At 39.0% G+C, this 25673-nt stretch overlaps 1 protein-coding gene across 2 annotated transcripts in view; it reads right to left on the minus strand.

Annotated features, from left to right (window-relative positions):
• Positions 1-309: 309 nt before the first annotated feature.
• Positions 310-25673, minus strand: part of NXPH4 (neurexophilin 4) — a 183133-nt gene continuing 157769 nt past the window's right edge. The window contains exons 1-2 of one of the 2 annotated variants that reach the window (XM_018569512.1): positions 5691-5898; positions 310-1433 (exon numbers count right to left, since the gene is read on the minus strand). In XM_018569512.1, coding sequence (XP_018425014.1) covers positions 702-1433; positions 5691-5741 — 783 coding nt within the window. In that variant the 5' untranslated portion in view covers positions 5742-5898 and the 3' untranslated portion in view covers positions 310-701. Of the gene's footprint in view, positions 1434-5690; positions 5899-25673 lie in introns of those variants that run through there. The other variant, XM_018569504.1, reaches the window with a different exon arrangement.

Here is a 25673-nt window from a genome sequence, read left to right on the forward strand (position 1 = left end):
TAAGATAAGCTCAGTAAGAGGTAAGACATTTTTATAATAATAAAAACTCTAGAAGAGACATAGGCAGCCTTTTGTGATATGTGTCTCCCATGGGAACATTGCTGTCGATTATTCACTATGTACATAATAATCCAATTTTTAATACTTGAACACTTCTTAACCATAATCCAAAATATAATTTGACATCACTCATCAAAATTGATCTGTGTTAGAAAAAAATATTACACTTAAATATATTAGTGATAAGTACTGTATACATGTTTTTATTGTGTTGCATTTCTTTTCTCTGTTTTTTTTGTAATTTGTAATTTGAAGAAATGACGTTTAATCGGGACTCTTTACCAATAAAGGAAAACAAAATAAATGGGAGAAGGATCATGTAATACTGAGGTGGTTTTCAAAAATAGAGCATTTGAGTAGTTAAAATCCTTAGCTGGTAACATAAGATGACTTTGATGTTTCAGGTTATTACTTGACAGGTCAGATAGTCTTTAGATTATCAGGGGCAGAGTCATGCATCTTGTGTTATGTCACTCTTGTTTTGTGATGAAGAACATATTTTGATAGGGATGCAATATGGAATGACCCATTCTTATTTCCACAAAGTTGCCTTACCATACAAACAGACCCTCAAACCTTAAGAATTTAAACCTCACCTTCCTACATAAACCTGTTTTCTGACCTCCCTGTCAGTGTGTCCATCAACCAAAGTAAGGATGGTCATTTTGAAAATTATAATCCGGACACACCTTCTGCACCAGCTTGTAGTCAATACTGTAGAAGGAGATAAAGATGCAGATGACCTTAAATGGTTTAGCACAAAGCCATGCGGCATGACTTTGGGTATGTTCCATGTAACAGTTTTTGGCTGGATCGTAGAGGCAGGGTTTGTTCTTCAAGGCTTTGTTGGTGTTTTCATATTCCACCCTACAGTTAAATGTCTTAGTTTCTCTGGTATCCAAGGTAGATTGCTGTAGAAGGTCGAATTCTACCACCTTCGTAGGTGGAACAATACTGACAGACACATTTCCAAGGCTAGAGGAGTTATGCCGAAAGTAGACACTGAACGTCCCATTTATGTGGTCAACAATCTTACCGGTCACCAGCAGACTGAACTTGACAGTCTTGATGTTAAAATAGAAATCTCCCCATCCAAAGATTTTCTTGGTTCTCCCAGTTTTCATGGAAGGCTTGCGTTTAGGTATTTGACCAAACCCACCAGTGAGCAGTGTTTGATTCTTGCTCCACTCCCAGGGAGTGATAGGCGATTGCATTGGAGTTTTTACTGGTTTGAACGGATCACTGGAGAAAACCCTGGATGGATGGAGTGAGTGAGGCTTGGTGGTACCATATGGTCCATTCTTCACCATTCCTGTTGCCCCCAAGTCAAGGTATCCCAATGTTTTTGTCATGTGGCCTTCTAAACAAAGTACCTGAAAATACATGTAAAACACATGAATTATTCTTGCAGCATAAAACAACAAAAACACTTTTAAAAGTGATTATTTAATATTTTATTATTTATTTTCATGCCTTAATATTTTAAAGCATACTACACAATTATTTACATTTTCATTCATATTTCTATGATTGGATAAGCTGGGAAAAAAACCATAAGGCTGGGCACACACCTTACAAACATCGCAAGACTTTTGTCTTGCGATGGTTGTAAGGTAATTAAAAAAACGTACGATCTGCCTGTCTTGGACAGGCAGATCGTACTTGCGATGATCACAAGCCGCGCCCCCCTGAGGGGTGGGCTTCCGATGACCGCAAAGCCGAACGGGCAGTGTGCGCTTGCGCACACCGGCCCGTCCGGCTTTTATCTTACGAACATGCTACACACCCGCCGAAAATTGTACGATGCTCGGCGGGTTTTCGAACATGTTCCTAAGATAAAAGTCGTGCGACCTTACAGTAGTAGAGGTTGCACGGCTTCCACACACCTTACGATAATCGTACGATCGCGGGATTTCCCGCGATTATCGTACGATTATCGCAAGGTGTGTGGGCACCTTAAGAAGTATGCATCAGATGTTAAAACACTTCTATGTTCTAGTCAAAGGAAAACAATTCTTGCATTTATATCATACAAAGCAAACTACACTATATGGCCAACAGTTTGTGGAAACCTGACTATCACAATTGTTATAGACACCTAAGATTGTTGGACATCCCATTCTGATTTTGCTCACGGATGGCGTTACAACTGATCCTAAGAGTGTTTTTTGTACTGAGTTTAAGGCACTGTTCAGGCTGCTCCAGTTCCTCCACAGCAAACTCCTCCAGGGAATGATTTTACTGAGTGCGTGTGATAGAGACTTTTAATGCACAATATTTAATTACAGATTATATCCCTATAGGGAAGCTTGATATTAAAGGAAACCCATTATATAAATGTATTGCACACACACACACATATATTGTGACATTATATAAATATATAGCACATATATATATATATATATCTCAGGAGCTCAGTGAATTCAAGCGTGGTACCGTGATAGGTTGCCACCTATGCATTAAGTCCATCCGTGAAATTTCCTTGCTACTAAATGTTCTGCTGTCAACTTTTAGTGGTATTATAACAAAGTGGATGCAACTGGGAACAACAACTCAGCCACAAAGTGGTAGGCCATGTAAAATGACAGAGGGGGGCCAGTGTCTGCAGAGTCAATAGCTACAGACCTTCAAACTTCGTGTGGCCTTCAGATTGGCAGAACAACAATGCGTAGAGAGCGTCATGGAATGGGTTTCCATGGCCGAGCAGCTGCATCACCACCACATCACCACACCGCCATACATCACCAAGTGCAATGCAAAGCGTCGGATGCATTGGTGTAAAGCACGCCACCACTGGACTCTAGAGAAGTGTAGACGTGTTCTCTGCAGTGACTAATCACGCTTTTCTGTCTGGCAATCCATTGGACGTGTCTGGGTTTGCTGGTTGCCAGGAGAACGGTACTTGCTTGACTGCATTGTGCCAAGTGTAAAGTTTGGTGGAGGGGGGATTATGTGGGGGTTGTTTTTTCAGGGGTTGGGCTTGGTCCCTTCCACTGAAGGGAAATCTTAAGGCATTAGCATACCAAGGCATTTTGGACAATATCATGCTCCCAACTTTGTGGGAACAGTTTGGGGATGGCTGCCTCCTATTTTAACATGACTCCGGACAAGTGCACAAAGCAAGGTCCTTAAAGACAGGGATGAGCGAGTTTGGGGTGGAGGAACGTGACTGGCCTGCACAGAGTCCTGACCTCAACCCGATAGAACACCTTTGGGATGAATTAGAGCGGAGACTGCGAGCCAGGCCAAGCCAGTGCCATTTTCCTGCCGATACATCGGCGCTTCCCTGCTTTCTTTCCTCTCCGATGGGCGCTGCTCTGTGTCCCAGAGGGAAAGAGAGAAAGTGTGATAGCCGGCCGAGCGATGCGGGAGGAGAGCGCTGTTAGCAGTCGGCATCTCCTCCCACACAGCTCAGCCTCCTATCACAGTCCGGCAGAGCGGTGTGGGCGGAGACAGTCCACGCTGTCACAGGAGGGTGAGCTCTCCTCCCTGCTCCGCTCGCTCAGTCTCCTGTGACAGCGTGTCAAGGAGAAGAGCAAACAAACACTCAGCGATCAGTGATCGCTGAGTCTTTGTAAATAATTAAGGACATAGTATGTTTACTGTATCCTCAATTATGAATGAATGGGAAGTGATTTACATAATCTCCTGTACATTCATAGTTGTAGTTATAGTAAATATACCATGTCCTCATGTTATGAATGGTCATGAACACTCAGTATAGAGGATTCCTGTTCATTGATAACAGGGGATACAGAAAAAGAGATAGAGGACTTTGTGTCCTCAATCTCTTTTTCTATTTTAAAAGGGAAATATCAGGGGTCTGTTTAGATCCCCCAATATTTCCCCGAAGCCCCTAAAAATAAAGTAAAAAATTAAAATATTTACTAAAAAATTAATAAATCAAAATAAATATTAAAAAAATAAAAAGTTTATGAAACAATAAAAATTAAATATTTTAAACATTTAAAAAAATCAAAATAAAAAACATTTTCGGCTTCGGCCTGACAATTTTTTAATTTCGATTTTGATTCAGTTTTAAATTTCCATTTCGGTGCACCTCTAGTGTATATATATAACAGATTACTCCATCAATGCTTACGAGCTTTGATCGAGGAATCCCCCTCTGGTTTTTTTTTGCATTCTGACAGCCGCTGCCTTCTGCTGTCAGAATGCATGAAAGGTGCTTGCAGCTGTTTGAAGATTCTCCAGCCAGCCCCTTTGATCAGCTGATCGAGGGATGCTGGCCAGGAGGGTGCCAACAGCAGGACCCACTGCGCATATTTTGGCCAGTTCCTGAAGAGGAATGGATGAAAGGTGCATAGTGTATGGCCAGCTTTAGTCTTCTTCTGAGTAAGGGGTCTTTGGCTATCTTGATTTGCCAGGCTGGAATTAAGTAACTACTGTGCACGCGTGGAGACTGCATGTGCGGCTTAGCGTACTAAAAAAATGCTCACAAGCCTAGGAGAAGCATTTATAGAACAAGAGGCTTTCAGTCTTCTCTGTTATAAAATGCGTACCTGTCAGCATTTTATTCAAAACATACCTTAGTTCCACTTTAGACTAGCTTCACACTTAGGCGATTTATCGCAAGGATTTTGAAGCGCGATATCGCACAAAACAGAGATTTGCATTCAAGTCTATGGAAGCTTCACACTTTTGTGTTTTGTCACACGATAGAAATCGCCTGTCGCGCAAAAAGGTGCAGGGGCTATTTTTGGGCGGTTGTCTCGCCGTTTGGGTCCCATAGCCATCTCCATGCATTCAAAGCAAAATCGCGCGACAACTGCACGAAAACAGATCACCAGATCGCCTAGGTGTGAACCTAGCCTTAAAGGAGAACTATGGGGTTAAGGCTTTTCTCCATAGTTCTCCTTAGGGTAACGGGAGGACACAAACTAGCGTCCTCCCGTCACCCTAGGCTCAGTATACTGCGAGCTGTAGCTCGCGGTATACTGAGGCGCCGCAGTATTATGTCTGGATCCGCCCAGCTGCATGACTGACAGCTGGCTCTGCCTATGTAGAGGCAGAGCCAGCTGTACCCGCCCCCTCCCCCGTCCATTCCGCTGTCAGCGCTGGTGGATCGGAGCGGGGAGGGGGGAATCCAGTGCCTCCCCTGTCACGGCAGAGAGCCGTGACAGGATCGAGAGGTGAGCAAACGCCGGTATGTGTTCGCTCACCTCCCGATCTACTAAACCGGCCTGTGACAGTCTCATTGTCACAGGTCGGCTAGAACTATGAGGTGAGTGAAAAGCATTGTAGTAAGAACTAAAAATAGATACTCAGTGAGAATTCCACGCAGTTTAGCAATGAGGCGCAGGCTGATTTAACCTGTAACTAGGGCTAACTAGGTTTATGTCGGTTTGGCCTGTTCAAAAATTGGGAGTCTGGTTATAAATCTATAGTTCAAACACTGAGTTTCTGATGAGCCATTCACTTGTCTTGTGCTGCAAAAAATATTGTACACTCTGCAGGAATTTTATTCTGGAGATTAAATATAATGACTATTTTGCAATCTGGTATAAAGAAAACCCTCAATGTAAAAAAAAAGAGGTGCAGCAAACTTGATTTGTGAAGTTCTTTTACTTCATTGTAAATCCTAGGTATGATGCTAAGTTGATCCACACCTTTAAATACCAAATCAGTTGCTTTTTTTCCCGGCTTGTGCCTCTGATCATCTTCCTCTCACACACTGCTAGCGCTGCGAAAACGAAATGACAAGGAAGGGAAATAGACGACAAAAGGGAAAAGGTTACAAGCTTGCCTGTCTGATCTGCCTGGGAGACAGCGAGATGTAACGATGGGACCTGAACGAAGGGTCAGCTGCTCATGAAATTCATGATTCCTGCACACGGCTCATTATGAGGGATTGATCTCAAAACCTCTTAAACAGTCTCTGGAGAACATTAATGGGACTTGGCTTAGACTCACATTATTAACCTGTTACTTGCCAATGCTTTCCGCATTATAACAAGTGACAATAATATAAAAATAGGAATAGGAAAAAATGGGAATTTCTGTTGTCCTTCCTATTAAAACACATTAGAGTGTATCTAAAGCCAATTGTTTTGCTGTTTTTGATAGAGTGTTCAAGGGATAGATCCCCTGTCAGGTTTGTATTGCTGTCCCCCTTTTATAAGCTTCACCCTCTTTTGTTGTCCTTGTGAAATTGATCACTATCAACTGAAAGTGAGGGAAAATCCAAGATTTTGAGTTGTCACCAGAACAGGTAAAGATGGTGAAATCTTCCGATGGGGAAAATGGTCTAGAATGTCCCTCAGCGTCCTCAAATCTAATACACTGTAATAGACGTGATGACTCATGGATGCGTAGACTGCCAGAGCAGGGGGGCAAAGAGGCTGCAGGGACCAGTCTAGCAGCCAGGCAGGACTGACGTTCTTGTGAGGATATCTTTGTTATTTTAAAATAAAACAAAAACAAGCACCTAACCTTTGCAGTGCGTGGGTAGCCCCCCCCTGCAAGGGTTAGGTTTTATTCTGCCTAGAGTTCTTCTTTAATGTAGTGACAACAGTAATACTGATGTGGAAGTGTGGTGAACCTAAAAGACTAATCAGTGTTATGTTTTTTGTAATCTAATGACAACTGAATTGTGAATAATAGCTATGTATAAGTGCACTATCCACATTACTCTTTGTAAGGGTAAGTAAGTTCTCCTTACTAGATGTGGCTGTGAAAGACGGACTTCTCAGTTTGTGGGAGACCTCTATTATAGATGTCAGGCAGCCCCCAACTATAATTTGGTGAAGCCACCCTGGATGAGGAGATTTACATGTTGTTATATGAGTGGCAAGAAGACCTGGATGCCACATAACATTAGAGTGACAGGGTGCCTGTATTGAGCCACTGAAAGGAGCCCCATTGAAGTGGACTTGCAAAGCTGATATGCCTGAGTTATCAAGCTATGGCATTCCTGTGACATTGCTGAGTACAATCAAATCCCCCAAGAGAAGTGCAAGCAAGTTATACACTCTGAGGAGAGAGCATGCTTCTCAAAAGAACATCCTGGTGTATTGCAACCAAGGGCATGTAATTGAGATTCCTTATATGGAAAAGTTGACCTGTATTGTGATCATGATAATAATTGGTGAGAAGCACAGTATATGCTGTCCCAGGAAAGGGCTTTTGTGACTGGCAAATTATTTCAGAGCCTTAAGGGTATGGGCTGAGGAAGGACAAATGGCAGCCTGAAGATATGTATTGGGCATAAAAGAGACCTCTGACATGAATAGAGGGGGCACTTATCCCAGGAAGAGTGTTCACATTAATTGAGGAAGTATTGTAAAACCCAAATGCCCTGGACACATGGGAGAGCATGCCAATGGACATAGCTGTCAAGTCTACAAAGGCATGTGCAGGAGATATAAGGCTATAAGTACTCTTAGGTATTGGAGGTGATTAATTATGTTATGTTATCTCTGTAAGTAGGAGGCAGCAGTCATGTACAATGTTTTTCAGTAGGGGTGCACCGATACCAAGTACAGTACTCGGTACAAGAACATGTACCAATACTTTTCGAGTTCCAAGACTAGACTAGAGAAAAATTCAAAAGTTAGGAGGCAGCTGTCATTTGTAAGGAGCACACGGAGCTCCTGGGATTTGTACATCTCTGTTTTAATGTATGATTTTGTTTTTATAAATATAAATAAAGGGATGCGCCAATACCAGTTTTGCGAGTACAAGTACTGGTACTTGCCCAAGTACTTACAGACACAAGTACTGATAAATTTTTGTTTATTGTCATGTGAAAGTTTTTCTAAAACAATATCTACTAATGATTTCAGGACAGTGGTGGAGAGCCAGAGCCAGGTCCTGCTGCAACCCTGGTAGTTCTCATGAAAATGCCAAGTATCGGCATTGGTACTTGAAAAATATCGGTGCATCCCTTTTTTTCCGGACACCAGAAAACTGAAACTTGGAATTGCATCTTTACCTTACTGAATATGGCCAATTATATTTGCACATGATGTTACAGTTTTGAGTATTTCTTGCCATAACCAATTAGCAGATATATTTATTTATTTAGGTCTGTATAATTATAAAAGTAAGTAATTTTTATGAGATCTGCTTAGATCTTGGTCTGCTGTAACAAAAATCCCGTGTCTGCCATGGAGATGCAGCAATATTTTCCTGCAAAACCTGAACTTTTTTTAGGCTAGGTTCACAGCTCAGTGACACCCGCTGATTTCAATGGGGTGACATCCGCGCGGCACACGTTAAAAAAAGGTACAAGTACCTTTTTTTGCAACACACAACACACAGCATTTAATAATGGCACCCACGGCGTGATCGGTTGCGATGGGCGACTCGGTGACCACCCGGCAATCTGCGCGGTTTTGTGCACGATTGTCGTGCGGTCAGGAGTCACCCAGGTGTGAACCTAGCCTCAAATTTTAGATTACATAGTAATACTTTGCAGTTATATATTTATTTAGTTGTTTATGTATTGTGTTACACTGTGTTGCGGTGCTGTCCATTGCTTTAGTGAGCTGGGGTGCCAGAATAAATGGCACCGCAATATACTAACGTGTACCTACTGTGGTCTGTGTTGCATGGTAACATGCATGCACAGTGTAAAGCTGGTCTAAATCTATAGTGCATTCTACAGAACTGTGCCTATTGCATAAAACATTTGATTACATTGTCAGGTATGTAGAAATAGTAATTAGCAAGATACTGTATGCCAAGATTATCATTCTTAATAAATGGATACATTTAGTGTGTGTGTATTATTCTCAGATCCATCATTTGATCAAATCCAATATTTTTGTCATGTCCAAACCAAAAGAGTTTTAAAAACTGCAATTTTTAATCTATTAAATTAACCGTGAAATGGCCAAATTCTGACTCCAGACTATTTTTTAATCTGTCTTGATAAAGTTGTATATCTCCCAAAAATGGATATGTTTCAGTATTTTTCCCAAGGTCCAATTAATGTTTGCCAGCCACCCTAAGCTTTTTATAGGTGTTCAGTTAGCCATTCTTAAGTGTTCAAAATGTGATAGAAAGGCATTCATAAATTTCCAAACGTGCCCTAAAATGTTTCAACTCACAATACAAAAGGCTTATGAAGTGCCCATTGAATGCTTACAAATGGTTGCCAAATGCTCCCATTAGTTGAAATGTTCATTAGCTGCTGAACATAGTTCTCAACCAGGGACCACTCCATGCTATATTTGATTTAATGTCCAAATTAGACACTCCTCAAACTCTAGAGAGATAGGTGTTAGGACAATACTGTGCATGTGGGGATGTGAAGGCCTCTTGACATTGTGGTGCTTTATATAGCAGTAGTTATTGTAGGAACAGAAAAAGATAAGCTCATCCTAAGTGAGAACTGCAGTCACTCGTCTGTGCCATGATTATGGGAGTTTGGTGGTAGATCTTTTTTGATAATATGTTTTAAAGAGGTACTTATGGATTATGGCCTCTTCTCCTGTGTGCCAGTATGCCAAGGCAAGCTGTGGTTTTCTGTCCAAGAGAAGAAGCTGAGAAATAAAAAGGTCACAGGGGCAAAACTGTTATCTTTACCATTTTTGTGTGTGTGAATTATATTTTATCATGGGCCACTATGATAATCCTAAAGAACCAGTTTCCAAGCTACTAAGGCAGGGACATAGAGAGAGAGTAGCGAGGATCACAGACTTGTATGCGCAAAGAATGGGTTTATGGCTTTACGTAAATGTAACAAAAAAGGACATTGTTTTGACGCTGTTCACAACTGGGCCTACACTTTGATAGTACACGTCAAAGCAATTGATGTTTTATTCATAGACAAGAGCGGGGTTTTGTGGAATTATTCAGTATCCGATTCATTATTATTTAACATATCTATATTTTATAGATCGATGTGGCTATGAGTGAGTTCACAAAATACACTGTTATTGCTTCTAAGAAGTCACTGACAGCAGAAACAGTGGGATGGTAATATGAAAGGGTTTTAAAAGGAAAACATTTATATCTTGCCAAGGACAAAAAAAAGGAATTAGATAATAGTTAATAAGGGCACTAGGATACACAAGAATTTAGTATATATATATTTTTAAAGGGAATATATAGTTATGAATAACATGCAGGTCAGCCAGAATACAGGCTGAAGGCATTAGGGTTCCTAGCTAGCAGGGCAGGTGACTGCAAGCTTAAAGTGATATTACAGTCAAAAGGGTTTTAAGCCATTTAAAATGCTGATGAAATCACTTACAATGAATGCTGCTCCTTGATGTTTAAAAGTTTTAGTAGAATCAGCTGGTACCCTGAGCACTTGTCCTGACTCCTGTTTTAGAGTGACTCCTTTCTCAAGCAGAGTGCTATGCTGTCACCCTTGTGTGTGCAAGTAAGCTGTGTGTGTCTCCATAAACACACAGACACTGCAAATCAAGCTACTCCCCTCCCCTCTGGGCCCCTCTCCTCCCTCCTCCCTCCTTCAAGCTAGTAGATGAACAGTTGCTGCAGACTGCATGTCACAATGTCCCTTGTGATCTTGTACTGGAGAGGGAGTTCAGGGAAGCTGAGCTGAGAGATTTTGAAGCAGATGTTCACATTGTAAGTGTCTGGGCAAAAATGTAAAACAATGCTTTGCTGGGCATTGTATATTTGTTTGATCTGGATTCATTATTGAAAATAAGTTTGAGAGTTTAATACTACTTTAAAACGTATCTCGACCCAAGAACAACAATGTAATACATTGCAGCTTACCCACTCTTAGATGCACTGGCAGCATTAGCTTTCTTTTTAAGGCGTTTGTGCATCTATGCTCACCTGGTGATCCTGCCAGTAACACACTCCATGTCCTATGGTGACAACACTCACTTGCTGTACTGTATCTATTGAGAAGCAGTGTTGTTATTCTAGGACAGAAACTGTATAGGGGACTACAGAACAACTCTCATTCCTCACATCCATAATATAGTGAAGATATATTCTGTGAGTATCTCTGTGAGTATCCCTGCTGGGGAGATTTTACCTCACCTCCTGCCCTGGTGGCACATTTTCCCAGTATATACTGTATGCAAACCTTCCCAACTCCCTTATTTTGGTAGATGGGAGGAAGAGTTATAAGTGTTGTCAGGTTTTTATTGCTGGGTGCAACCACACATGGGAGACCCCCCATACTTCCAGTAATTGTGACATCTTTACCTCTGTGAGTTTGCTCACATAGGTAACTCACCATTTATTCCCTGGCATGATTTTGGATAAATGTGAGTGTGTAGCCCAGAGAGATGCAGAACAACTAATGCATTGCTAAAGAATACCAGTTCCTTATACAAAGATGGATCTGCTGTGCTTGACATGAAGTGAGCCCTGCAGTTTTCTTACTTTTGTTTTTGGTGTTCAGCTCAGTAAGTCAGTTTATTTCATCACAGAGACCCATCCTTGCATACATAAGCACTTTTTCCTAACAAGCTCTTACTGTACTGTGTATATCTCTTACTGTTATTTTTAAATTTAAAATGATGCGATGAGAAGAAACAGGTGAGTGGATGCCCCTGTGAACATAATCTAACCCTGTCTTTGCGCAGGCTAATTGGGCACCAACACATCCATCGAATATAACAAAACAAATATAACAAAACATAACAAAAGGTAATACTTTTCTCATCATAAAATGTTACCATATATGACTCCTCTATTCTAATTATATTGTATGTCTGACATGAACAAGTAACAAACAGAAAGCAGGCATTGGAATAAAATGATCAATAGGACAATCAGTTTGTGATAAGGCATCAAAGATATGGTGAGGCTGCTCTCAACAAAAGCAGGATGTCCCTAAAGCAAGGGGCCCAGATTTGAGGATTCCAATGTGTAAAATCCAGAGGGTGCAACATACTAAAGGGTCCAACAGCTTTTAATATTGATTTTTGTTTACAAAGAGACAACATAAAACAGCAAATAGTTCAAAGATCTCCCACTTCTTCAGGGCTACGAATCAGACTTGTAAAATCTTAGATTGTTTTGATTAGCACTGGGTTAAATTAACTTATAAGTGTAAACATGTTCATAAAAAACAAAAGGAATGCTGATAGCTTAGCTGATATATATTCCTAAAAATATACAGTATAAATTATTACCAAATTTAAATAAAAAAACAATATAACATCTCACAATCCAATACAATAGAGGAGAGAATAGAGGAGAAATAGAGTGATAATAAAAACAAAAATAAAATGAAACAATGATCAAATGTAAAATTGTATAAAATTATCATTATTCCTTAAAAATACTGTGTATATTAAAAATGCACTGGGAATGAATTTGAACCATGAATACATGAAAAAAAAAGAGGAAACCACAACATAATCCCTCCCATTCACACCAGATGCATTGGAGCTACATCCTAGCACAGTTCCAACGCAAAGACACCGCAAATTGCCTTGATTACAATCAGTCCAGTTCACAACCTTATGCTGAGGTGGTGTGCACTGAGAAGAAGTGTTGTGTTGTACAATACTGCGGCTGATAGAAGATAATGAAAAGTAAAATTCACTAAAATTCTAAAGAACAAGTAAACTGTGTGATGCACCGAGATCTGCACATTAGCACTGTTTCTGCCAGCGCACACCAGTGGCCGTGCGTTCAGCATAGCTTGCTGGTGTGAATACACGGTAAAACCAATAGAACAATTTATGGTAGTTTGGCAGAATGTACAGAACAGTAATAAACGCTAATCTACAGGGTGAAGCTGAAACAAGACACAATGGCCAATAACAATCTCAATTTAAAAGACTATTTAAGAATCCTAGAACAACTATTGGGTGCCTGGCAATAACAAAACATACTAAACTCTAATATATAAGGTGAAGCTGAAACAAATGCTACATGTTTTACCTGCGCCTTGCAGATTAAAGTGTAATGCATTGAAGGGAATTTATCAAAATTGGAGCAGCTGTGCAAGCAACCAATCAGCTTCTCTCTTTCATTTTGAAGTCTTAACTGAACAAACTGAAGAAAGAAGCTGATTAGTTGCCATGCACAGCTGCTCCAGATTTGTCTGCTTCAGTTTTGATAAATTCCCCCATTCTGTTATTGTTATTCATGGTTCTAATTCATTACCAAAGCATTTTGATTATCTATAGTATTGCTAAAGAATAATTATCACTTTATCCAGTTTTATATGCTATTTATTTTTCTTTATTCTACTTTATTATTATCAGTCAAAACTGAATATTCGCCTTTCCTTATTGGATTTTGAAATATTATAATGGTTTTTGATGAATTTTGTAATTGTTTTATATGAATCAATATCAGCTAGGCATTCCCTTTGATTTCTATGAAATGTTTACATCTATAAGTTAGTATAACCCCGTAACAATTGAAACAATCTAAGATTTAATGTGTTTTTATGTTTGTGTTGCAGTGCTGAAGAATGGGAGATCTTTGAACCCCCAAACCATGTTGTGTTTTGTGAACAAATATCAATATTAAAAGCTTTTGGACTCTCAGACCTTTTATTTGGCACTATCTTTGGACTTTGCAAACAGGAATTTATGTAAAATATCTTCCTGGGAATTTATCCTCTCATGAGGAGAGGCGATACAGGTGGGATATGATCAATTGTATCAATCCATAAATGGTCCATATAGTAAACTTGCTGCAAAGATGTTCACTTGCAGGTAATTGCAAATGATCAGGGGTCACTATTTGCATTTTGAGGAAACCTTCAAAGAAAGGCTTTTTCTTCACAGTAAGAGATGTGAAAATGTGCAATAGACTTCCACAGGCACTAGTTCTAAATCAGTAAATTGGGTTTTTGCCTTCCTCTGGATCAACTGTGGGTTTAAAGTTCCGAGTATGCCATTTTTTAATCTATTATTTTTAGTCTGTTGGTTGCATTTGATGGATATATGTAACTATGTTATAAATCCTTAGGGAAGCAGTGAATTCATTACATATATGTCTGTAGTAGTGATGTCATATTTATAATAATATTTCATACTTGGACATTACAAAACCAAAATGTGAGACTTGATTATATGTAAATCAACTTTATTATCCCTTGAGAAGAGGCAATTAGGGGGAATGTTTCCAAATTGTATAAATACATAAATGGTAAAATAAAGTGAATTGGTACAAAGTTGTTCAGTTTTAGGTCACTGCAAATTACATGGGGCACTCTCTATGCACCTGTAGAAAAATAGGTTTATCATTAAAATACAGAAATAATTATTCACAGCAAGAGATATGTAAATGTGTAATAGACTTTTATAGGAGCTAGTTGTAAGCCTCATACTGTCTTCTGAGTCTCAGCGCACATGCGGAATCTGGTCACACACAGAGGTTACGACTCCTACATTTGAAATAAATTTGTTTTTCTGTGTAGATTGTTGTAAACTTTGTTTGCTGTAGGTTTGTTGTAAGTAATTTTGATAATTTAGAGCATTGCAGAGGCGATTACAAGCGGTAAAACTGTCACAATGTGTATAGAGAGGAGAGGGAGGGGACGGAAAAAGCTGTGTGCAGTGAGAGATGATTTCTCTCTGCCTCATGGTAGACAAAGAAGGATGTGCACGTGACCAGAATCAACGTGCATGGCTCTTACTAAGGGGCTGAAAGTGTGAGGGGAGGGAAGAGCAACGGGAGCGAGCACAGCTGACTTTCTAAAGGAATTAAAATGGTAAAACTTTATATGAAAATATAAATAAATGTGGCTTTGGAGAATGTTCATTGTGTAGATGTGTATAAGGAGAAAAGAGCTGAGGGTTTTGTGTCACTATAAGGTGTTTTCCCTTCCCATGGATCAACTTTTTGTTTATGGTTCTGATGATGTAGCAATGTAATTTATTTGAATTTTTTTGTCTATTGGTTGCAATTGATTTACGTATGTATGTATGTTTCTTAACCTAACTATGTTATATATCCTTAGGGAAATAAGGAATTATTTACTTATATGTAAGTAGCAATGTAATCATATTCAATCATACTCGGATTATATGAAATCTAACATATGGAAAAGAGTAAAATTATGTATTATTATCAGTGATTCCGAGAGTGGTCCATGATGGAAATCATAACTATCTGATAAGCTAATAGAAATATTAACATGTTTATTACTAGAAAAGGTAGGAAAAAAAGATACATTGAAAACGTTAGGAGGTCACAGAATGCAACATGTGGCCTAATATTGTACATATGACAATTTAGGAAATTTTTTATCAGCTTTTGACTAAATGGTCCACAGTAATCTACCACCCACAATTTTAAATTGTCTCCCAGTTTTAAACTACCAAACAACCATGGAAATCAATAGAAAACTATTACAGTGCCAATTCAGAAGTATTTAAGCAATTTAAGCAAATTATTGAAATATTCATTATGTCATTACCATATAAATTCTACACTATATATATTTATCATACAAGTATTCTTTATTATCTTCCTACTATAAAATGTGTATACCAATATTGTATATGTATACTACTGCCTACGTTATGAGAACTATCTGCAGGAAAACATTTTCAGCAGGGTTAACTATTCGCAAAGTCACTGACTTGTGCTTTTCATAGCATACTGCTTGTTTCTAACTGAAAATATAGCAGGAGATTTTGATGGATAACTGCTGTTCTGTTGTTTGGCAGATTCCCCCATCCATTTATTTTCTGTCTATTTTTTGGGTTCTATGTGCATTGATGCTCCTGCTGCTGTATTTGCCACTTAGGAAGAGGCCCAGATACTTCATCAATCAAAAGTTCAGCCAACCCTACTTCCATTGGGAAGGTGATATGCATATGTGAGAGTTTGAGAAATACTTTACTTTTCATTTCCCGGTGGGTTATATCAGAGGTTATCAGAAAATCTGACATCCTTACTACAGTTTACATTAGGCAATGCTTTATAAGTTTCATTGTATGAAAGCCCCCAAAGACACTGGATAGCAGTATTCCAATTTCTGCAGTTTCACCAGTTTTGAAAAAAAAAAATGGGCACCATAGATATAGAAAACACCTTTTGATAACCACTTTTAGGGAGGTATGGGTTACAAGAATGGCCAAAATTATTTAGGTAAAATTGTAAATTAATTGTACATTTATTGCAACCTTGAATGTAGCACTTTGTCTGGAGTCACACTTACTGACTATTATTCTGCTCAAGAAAACTTACAGGTCTATTCACAAAAGGGTGAAGAGTTTGGAGAAAGCAGGAGAAGTGAACAATCTAGGCCAAAATAGCTGATTTGGAAAATGAGCTGAATTGCAGAATTATTCCAGAATCAGTTATGTTGTCCTAGATTGTTCACTTCTCCTGCCTTCTCCAAACTCTTCACCCTTTTGTGAATAACTCTGTTAGTAATTTTTATTTTGAAAAAAAAAGTGAAATGCTCATTTTGAAGCCAACTGTTATGGTAAAATATCTTTAAGTGGTACATTTATGAATAAATATGGAAGCCTCAATGTCATTGGAAATGGGGGTAATGATATTCTGCTAGACTTGGTCTAGCTCCCATAAGGAAGAAGGGGAAATGTATCACTGAACCAGAAGAAGCATGTGTGAAAGAAGTGCCATGCAACCCAGTCTGGCACATTTTGCATCTTGAATAAAGAACAAGTCACTATTATTTTAATGATTCTTGAACTATACCAACTTCATTAAAATATTGTTAATGTATGTAAAAACCCAAGAGCAACATAAAAAATTGCAGCATCCCATTTCTTAGATGTGGTGGCTGCATTAGTTTTAATTTTTTTCAGGGTACGTACTGTAAATTTTCTGCACATACAGAAAAATACCTGTTTAAGAAATCTTGTGTCCCTGTAACTTATCAGTTATCTCTTTGAACTGCAAAGCAATGCGCCTCTATGTCATGGACATGAGAACAGGGGGAGATGGGGAGATGTTGAAGTCTAAATCAGGAGAGTCCGGAGTTCAGCTTTGACAGCCTTGCTAAGTGGAAAAATAAGGACTAATAAAACTTATTACTAACGCTTTAAATACTAACGCTTTATGGTGAAAATGCTGCTCCAAACTCATTCCAGTACTAATTAAGTAACGAAAAGCCAAGGCATTTGGTCATGAGAGCTCTGGTGAGAGAGGGGGCTTTGTAGTTGAGACTTAGGGGTCTATTCACTAAGCTGTCGTAGGCAGCCGAGTGACTAACCGACCCGAAGTGAAGTGAGCCGAACGCTGTTCGGTTTTTCACTTCAGGCTGGTACGGTTGATTCCAGCCGTATATTGGCTGGAATCAGCCGTACATCGGGTGGCTTCAGCTGGCTTCCGGTCGGTCGAACATGTTTAGCATGTTCGGCTGACCCGAAGTGCAGTAGGAGTTCGACTCAACTGATCCATCATCTGGATCTGCAAAGCCGAACCTCCGGCAGACTACTCGTTGCTGTTCGGCCTATTCTCATAGCTTCCTAACAGCAGTGAGTGAATAGCCGAATGCCGCCGAGCGGAATAGAAAAGCAGAATAGAAAAACAGTTCAAAAAGTAGAAAAATAAATAAATAGAAAACAATTGGGCGGAGCTAGCAGTGACAGCTAGCTCCGCCCCAACTGTTTTCTATTGGCCGGGCGGTTCTGCTGCCGTCAGAATAAAAAGAAAATCACCATAGGAATGCATAGCTAGATTCCTATTGGCTATTTCAATTTACAATAGCCGATAGCAAACTAGCTATTGCACCCACCCACTGCTGCTGTCAATCAGCAGAGGGGAGCTGAAGTTCTCCATCAGGTCCCCTCTAGTGATTGACAGCAGCAGAGGGCGGGTGCAATAGCCAATAGGAATCTAGCTATGCATTCCTGTGGTGATTTTTGTTAAAATAATTTTTTTACTCTGACGGCAGCCAACGGCTCCGATGTCAGAAGGAAAAAAAAAAAAAAAGAGCAGGGAAAGATTTACTCTGCTCGGTTGAGCAGAAAAAAACTTTCCCGTAGAAAGTGTTTCTCTCCCGGGCGGCCAGGAGCAGCTATCTAATAGCGGGAGACTCCCAAAGCGCCCGGGAGAGTTGGGCTGTCTGGAGATCCGTGTCCCTGGTTACCGGGTAACCAGGGACGTTGATCTGTCTGTTCAAGAGGCCGGAGCCAGCCGTGAGATGACGGCTGGCTCTGCCCAGCAGTCAGTAGCAGGCTGTCGGCCGACCAATGGCCGGCCGTTCGGCCAGCTTAGTCTTTCACCTCGGCCCAGTCGAGCCAAAGCATATGCCTTCGGCTCGACTGAGCCGCTCGGCCGACTTCGGGAGCTGCACGGGCTATAGTGAATAGCCCGTACAGCAGCCCTTCGGTTCTACTAAACCGAAGGGGTCATTGGGCCCAAGCTAGCCGAAGGATCAGCCGAAGCTACGGCTATATACTTCGGCAGCTTAGTGAATAGACCCCTTAGATTTAAAAGTAAGCATTTCAGTTCAATTACTTTTTTTTTTATTAACCCATTCCATTAATCTGTTAGTAATGCTAACCTATTGGTAAAGGTTCACCTTTTAGGCATACCTACAGACACTAGTCCCCTTTCATCCAAAACTTGCAATTTTTGTTGGATCAGATGAGCATTACAGATAACCATGGCAGATCACAAGACAGAAAATATTGAAATCATAAACTATCATCGGCTTATTTTGCATCCTAGTTCTCTATATTTTACATTTGCAAATGTTTTTTTGTTTCCTCATATCTGGGCAGCATTGAAAGTACACAGGAGATCTACAATGGAACTTCAACTACAACACAAGTTAAAGAACATATTTGTAAGTCAAACAAATGATTTAGCCTTTCAAAACTGCTGCAGGACCACCACTGCTATGAAATGAATGTACTGACTTTCATAAAAGTATGAATGGGTCTCTTCACATATATATAATTAAATCATTAACAGCATACTGTTTCAGCCATTAATACCGAAAAATACAGGCTGTGTCACTGCCTCTGATAATAAGATATGTGGACTTTTTACATTTTAAATGCCATGTTCCTCATTTTCTGTCATTGATACAGGCATCACCACCAGACTATTAACAGTGTATGCATTAAATGGTTTTATATGAAAGAGTTGTCCCGTTGTTGTTTTGCATGTTTTTAACTTTCATGGTGCCCCCTGTTCTACTACTCCAGAGAACAATTTTTCATATTTTAAAAAAAAATTGATCATAGACAAGGCATTAAAATGAATGAGGAAGACTGCACAATCTTTTCCTTGAAGAGGAGGTGGGTGGACCACAGGAGAAAGCATCAGCTTGCTGGTAGAGCCTAATTGTATTGCAATGCTGAATAGCGGCAGATGAGAAACGAGAGGAAAGGTTCCTGCTAGAGAGAAAGATTGCTGTGTTCCAAGCGGGTTGTCCATCCTATTGATTGTTCCTTTACCCATTCATTACTAGGCTCTTCTACTACAGAATGTTTTACAACCACGCATATAAGAAGAATTCCTATTCAGATAGATATCAGATTATAAATGACTGAATATTAAAAAAGCCAAAATGGTAGCGGAGTGTGTGTATATATGTAATGATTGTTCTTCCCCATTAATATACTGTATGGAGATACATGGTCATGATCATATTTGCAATAAGATGCTTCTGGTCCAGTCTTCATAATTAAGTATGTATAAAAAGCAGAATCAAAGCTTATCATTTACAGATATTTTTGCCTTGTCTGACCTACTCTGGATAGGAGAATGCAAATCCAGAAGCAGAATTAGATGGGTACAGGGGCTGTTAATCTCGAGACTCCCTGTAGCTTTTGTTTTTGCAGGACAAACAAAGCTTTTGTTTTTGTGATAGTGTCTTGCAGAAATAATGTTATTTTTTATGCAATCCATATACACAAACATAACAAAATTACAAAAAACACCTACTTTTTAAATAATAATAAAACGAAAAAATGCACGTTTTTTTCACTTGGTCAGAGTTAAAAAATATGGTTTCTGTAGATAAAAAGTATATATTTTATTTTATATTCTAAAAGCTGTCCCTTTTAAAATTACACTAAAATTATGGTTTTTGTAGAGAGCATTAAGGCAAGAAAAAAGGCTTTTTTGCGACACAAAAAAAACAAAAAAACCAAACAAATAACAATAAGAATTAATTAAAACAATAAAAAGTTTAATAGATATAAACAAAATAATCTGCAGGTAAAAAATAGCTATGGGGAGAAGCGGGAGGAGAAGTTAATTAGGGTAGACTAAGGGGTTAAATAGAAACACATTTTATTTATTTATTTTTTTGATCTGCAGATTAATGTAACCAAGTAAATGCAGAGTACCAATAATGTTACTTTGCATCTCTTTCTCATTTCTGAGCACTGCTCTGAAAGTCTGTCTTTTTGACAGCAGCTGTAACACCACAGTGCAACAACACAGAACAGCAACTTGCAGCTGTCAAAATAAACTGTAAACATGGCAGTAGAAGTGGCAGTGCAGGAGAAGGACAGGATACACGACATACGCCCTTGTGTACTTCAATAAAGTTTTTTATGGGGTGTAAATATCTCACCAATTGCTTACAACTGGTTAAGTATGTCATTTGGGTGCTATCAGATGGGCTTCAGAGACTCCATGCAATTGTAGTACATATGAACTTTATGTTTACCTTAAAACACAGTGGGCAGAAATTATCAGAAATTATCCAGATCCGTGGCTGTATTTAAAAATCCTTCTGCCCTAGGCACACCTGAATGATGATGCCCTTTTTTTTTGCAAACTCCACCCCTTTTAGATTGTGATTGGTGTATCAAAAATAAATGCTAGAATTCACTGTTGGAGGCAGCATACTGTCTGCTTTATATGCATAAATATTTTTCAGATCATCAGCTCGCTCCTTTGATGGACTAATCTCATATTTAGTTTACGAATTTGTATTGAAGTTATAGTCCATCATGGGAGTGAGCTTGGAGCGGTGGCTACTTTACAACACACACAGGTACCACGAGGAATAAAAGTAACCACCCTCCAGAAGGAAGGACAGTGTCAGCACCAATTCAGAGATGATTTGAGGTGAGTGATACACAAATAAGATACATTGTTGTTAATAGTTAAGGTACCTTAATGCATTTTTAAGAATTAACTCCCGAGTTTAGAATAATTTAACTTTCTTGTTAATAATAAAACTTGAACAAGAATTTCAGGGCAAGTTTGTGTTAACATGATACTCTTATATAATTCCATTAGTCACTGCTAATTACGAGTACATTGCAAGATTGTATTTTGATGACCTAGACAGCCTTTAATCACACAAATACAGCATCCCACAGGCTGTGCTCCGTAGGAAAAGTTTGCAGCCGTGATTACTGTATGTAGTGTCTGCTTACCAGGAATAGATGTTCTGCATTCATTCACATAAACAGCCATTAGTGAAGTACCTACTGAGTAAATTTTTGCTTGAAAAAAAAAGTAACTAAACTTTAAAAAAAATACTTGCAAAACTATGTGGCTTATGGCTATTCCAGAAGGTCACAAGACTGATGTGCAGGCATAGCACAGCTCAGTGGTCAAAGGCTTTCCACATCTCCCTCCTAATTATGCTTCTGTATTTGCAAAAGAAGGCAGAGACCATTTCTGTACAGAACAATGTCTCTCCTTCCAGTCCTGTATTGCATTTTTCTTTCTCATTTGTTGACAGTTGGCTTATATTAGAGCAACAGAACAGAACTGCCCAATTACAGGCCCAGATATTGGGAAGAATGGAAGTGGTTCCTACAGAACTTCCCACTTCCAGTGAGGGAATTGTTACATCACTTCCTATTACAGCAGAATCGCCTTCCATTAACTCATACTAGTGCTGATGGACAGACTCTATAAAAATGCATATGGATAATATGAAATATGGAGAATGTAAAAAGTAACACAGATCTGCATGTATGCAAGCATTCAACGTTTTTAACTTGCATTTAAACTGTATACTTTATATCTGCCTAGACACTTAGTCTATTTGTAAAATAAAGATTAAAAAATAAATAAATAATGTGCACAGGATACAAAATAATAAGTAAAAAAAAATCAACATGACTGAAAACCTTTATCGTTTCCCTTTAAATTTAAACATTATTTAAGCTGACCTCTGCACAGATAAAATACATATATAGGAACCGTTTGGCAGGGTTACTTGTATCTCCAACATAAGCACATTTGACAGAAGCACAACTGGAACACTAGAAGAGACTGTTGTCATCCTATATTAGGAAATGTCTGAACATGAACATGGACTTTCATGGCAAGATTACCAGGTATTATTTTAATGAATGCTGCAGATTAAAAAAAAAAAGAAAATTACATCTGAAATTACATTATCAGGTTAAAGATTATATGAGATTTTCCAGGAACCTTTCTACACATATGGTGGCTGTGCCCAGTAGTTCAAGAACTGTGAATGAGGGTTTATTCTATGCTTTGTATATTGCTACAAAACCCTATTCAGATGAACCCTTGTGAGTCACTCCTCAATCAAAGCAGGAAGGTCTCATGAAACACAAATTTCACTAAAATCCTTGTAATGTACAGTATATAACTGACCTGAAGAGGGTTGTTTTTAAACAGCAGAAATATAATAAGCACACATTGGGCTCAGATATAAAGCAGCAGTATGGCCTAACTCTGCTTTAAAGAAGAACTCCAGGAAAACCTTTTATTAACCCTTGCAGCGAGGCAACCCAAGCACTGCAAGGGTTGAGTGGTCGTTTGTGTCCGGGGACAAAAATATCAAAGAAATACCCGAATCTCCTAGCCGGTCATCTGTCACAGCACTCACTCCAGCCGGTCCCCTCCTCCACAACAGCACTGTATTCTTCCTCAGCGTCCTCACATCTATACACGTTGATCATTTTTGGGATCCTAGATCGCTGCAGAGGAGGGGGAGAGACATTGGATGGACCGGTCTATGAAGAAGGCTTCATGTGAGTATAACTTTTTTTCTTTAACTTAGACACAAACGAGCACTTCACCCTTGCAGTGCAGGGTGGCCCCACTGCAAGGGTTGATAAAAAAAATTCCTGTAGTTCTTCTTTAAACCCTGCCTCATTTATAAAGTGTTGCTTTACAAACATGCATTCCATTGCTTGTTTCAGGAATCTGAAGTACGTGAAGCCACATTCTTTAATTCCCCATTAATGGGAAAAAAAGTGCTAGAAGGAGGAGGAAAACTGTCACATAACTTTGACAAGTCAGGGTTCTCCTCCAATCCTGGAGTGCTATTTGCAGAGTTATGCAGATGACACTTCCTAGGACACCCCAGGCTCCACATTGCATTCTGTGATTTATTCTGTAAAATGGTGAAGGAACTCTAATGTCCTACAGAGCATGGAGGATGATATTCACTCTTACTATAAAAAAGAACCAACGTTCCCGTAGTGTAAGAGCTGTGCCAAATTGGATTTAAATGGGGGTCCATCGATAAAGTCACTGATTCAAAATGTATAATGGAATCCAAGGAGAACATACAGTATTTCATCAGAAGTTGTTATACATTTCACTCAAGGTTATCAGGAAAGCTGTGCTATGGGTTTCTAATTATACTGTACCGTCTTGTCGCACAACCAGGAGTATTGTGGTCCACATTGTGCGACAAGACCATACAGCATACTTAGAAACCCATAGCACAGATTTTCTGATGAGCTTGCAGTTAAATGTATAACAAAATTTGATGGAATATGGTATCCTTGTACTATACATTTTGAATCCTTCGATTTATCCACGGACCTCCACAGAGCTTATACTCCTAATCAAAAATGTAAACTGCATTTTTATGTCATCAGGTGTGGTGCTAAATTTTATTGTCTGACATCAGCCAGTTCTGGAGATCCTGACAGATTTAAGAAGCTGCAGTGGGATTTAGACAGCTAGTATTTATCCATACCCATAATTTCAGCTGTGGGTGGACTGACCCTTTAATTATGTAAAAATCAATGATAAAAAATGGTCTATTTAGCATCCACAATGTATTTCAGTTCTATCATGGTCCCCCTTTAATGAAATGCAGCTTAAAATATGGGCTCTGCAAGGGACATCTCTGTGCTTGTTTGTCAACTGAATAATTGAAATCCTTGTTGGGGCTACTGATCCTGAGCCTTAGCCTCAGACAAATATGTTCCGAGCCTTTTGACAATGTCATGGGACGCAGGGCCTGTTTGTTAAACAGTGGTAATGCTGTCTGCTGTGATGTATGAGTGGCTGGCTAGATACTTCTGCTCACAGATTCCAACAATAAATCACAGGTAATGTGTTTGCCACGCATCTCTATTGCTCTCTCTCCTTTCTAATTTTTCGTCCTTTGTCTATTTTGCATTTCATGCCCTTTCTCTTCATTCAGTTTTCCTTTTTTTTGTGTAGAACTTTGCCAGTTTTCTCTAGTTCACATTTATAGCAGCACTTTAATTCTAATACCAACAATACCATCATTACATAGTTATTACATCCATTTTGTGGCCTTTTATTTTCTGAAACTTGCTTGAATTTTCTATTACCGTGTTTTAATTCCTCCATCTTTTTATACCTTATTTCCTCTGTGTTTCAGACTTGTTTCTCTTGTGCTGTAATCTATAAACATGTTCTTTTTATTTCCCAAGCTTAACTCTACTGCCACCTTCCTCTCTCTCTTCTAATTTCCAGTCATTCCTTTTTTTATTTACCCTTTCAATTCCTCAATTCCTTTCTTAGATTTTACCAATTTTTTATCACAGAAAATGAAAAATTCCTTTAAATATGGTGCCTGGGGGGTCCCCTTTCACTGCCTGTAAAGTGGTGCATCTGTATGATGTATAGGACTTGCTGAAGCAAAAATTACATTTATAAAGAAAAAAATAAAATTTAAATTGTTGGTAACTGTGTATTGGTAATTTAGTGATTTATTTATTTTTGGATAAATTATGGTGCCTCTTTTGCAGGCTTTGGATGAAACTAACAGGTGCTCTAAAATTGGGCCTTTGGTCATAATAATCTGGCCACTCAGTGTATATTAAGATAACAAATAGCTTTACTTGTTTTTCCTTGGCGCTAAAACCAATGTATCCTGCTAACCCAACTCCCTATGGCTGGATTCATTTCTTGGCAGCCAGTTATGTCATGCATTAATATGTATTAATGTAAGACAGCCCATTCATTACACACCTGCACCTTTTTTTTTCACTGCACTAAAAAAAGCACACAAGGTTCACAACTCTGCATTGTGGTACACTAAGATGCAGGTCGGCCAATGAAGATATTAAGGTCTAATAATCCCCCAAATTCACAAATCTATGACGAGCTGAAACTTTTAACAAAGTCTTATCATAAAATAGTCCTTAAAACATTACAATAATGGTTTAAAGCAAAACACGTTGTGGCATGGCATTTCTTTTAAGTGCCAAAACCTAAATCTATTCATATTCTGTAAATCCTGATATGACAAAAATACATTCATAACAAGTGCCTACACAAATGAAGATGACAAGCGGGCACATTACACCTCCTTAGGAGAATACCAATAACCCATAGCATGCTTGGGGGTTTGACAAATGGTAACTTTATTCTCTGGAATAATATCTTGGTTGTCAGACTGTAAAACATGGTCATTTGAAAAAATAGATAGGGTTTGAGTAACTGACGATAAGGAAGTGTCCGCTGAAGAATAATTACTTTAGCACTCCTACATCACACCCCACAGCTCTTTTGATTGGGTGGGGGGGGGGGGGGGGGGGTAT

The sequence above is a fragment of the Nanorana parkeri genome, unplaced genomic scaffold, assembly GCF_000935625.1.
Source record: "Nanorana parkeri isolate BGI_ZX_2015 unplaced genomic scaffold, ASM93562v1 scaffold35, whole genome shotgun sequence".
NCBI classification, from domain to species: Eukaryota; Metazoa; Chordata; class Amphibia; order Anura; family Dicroglossidae; genus Nanorana; species Nanorana parkeri.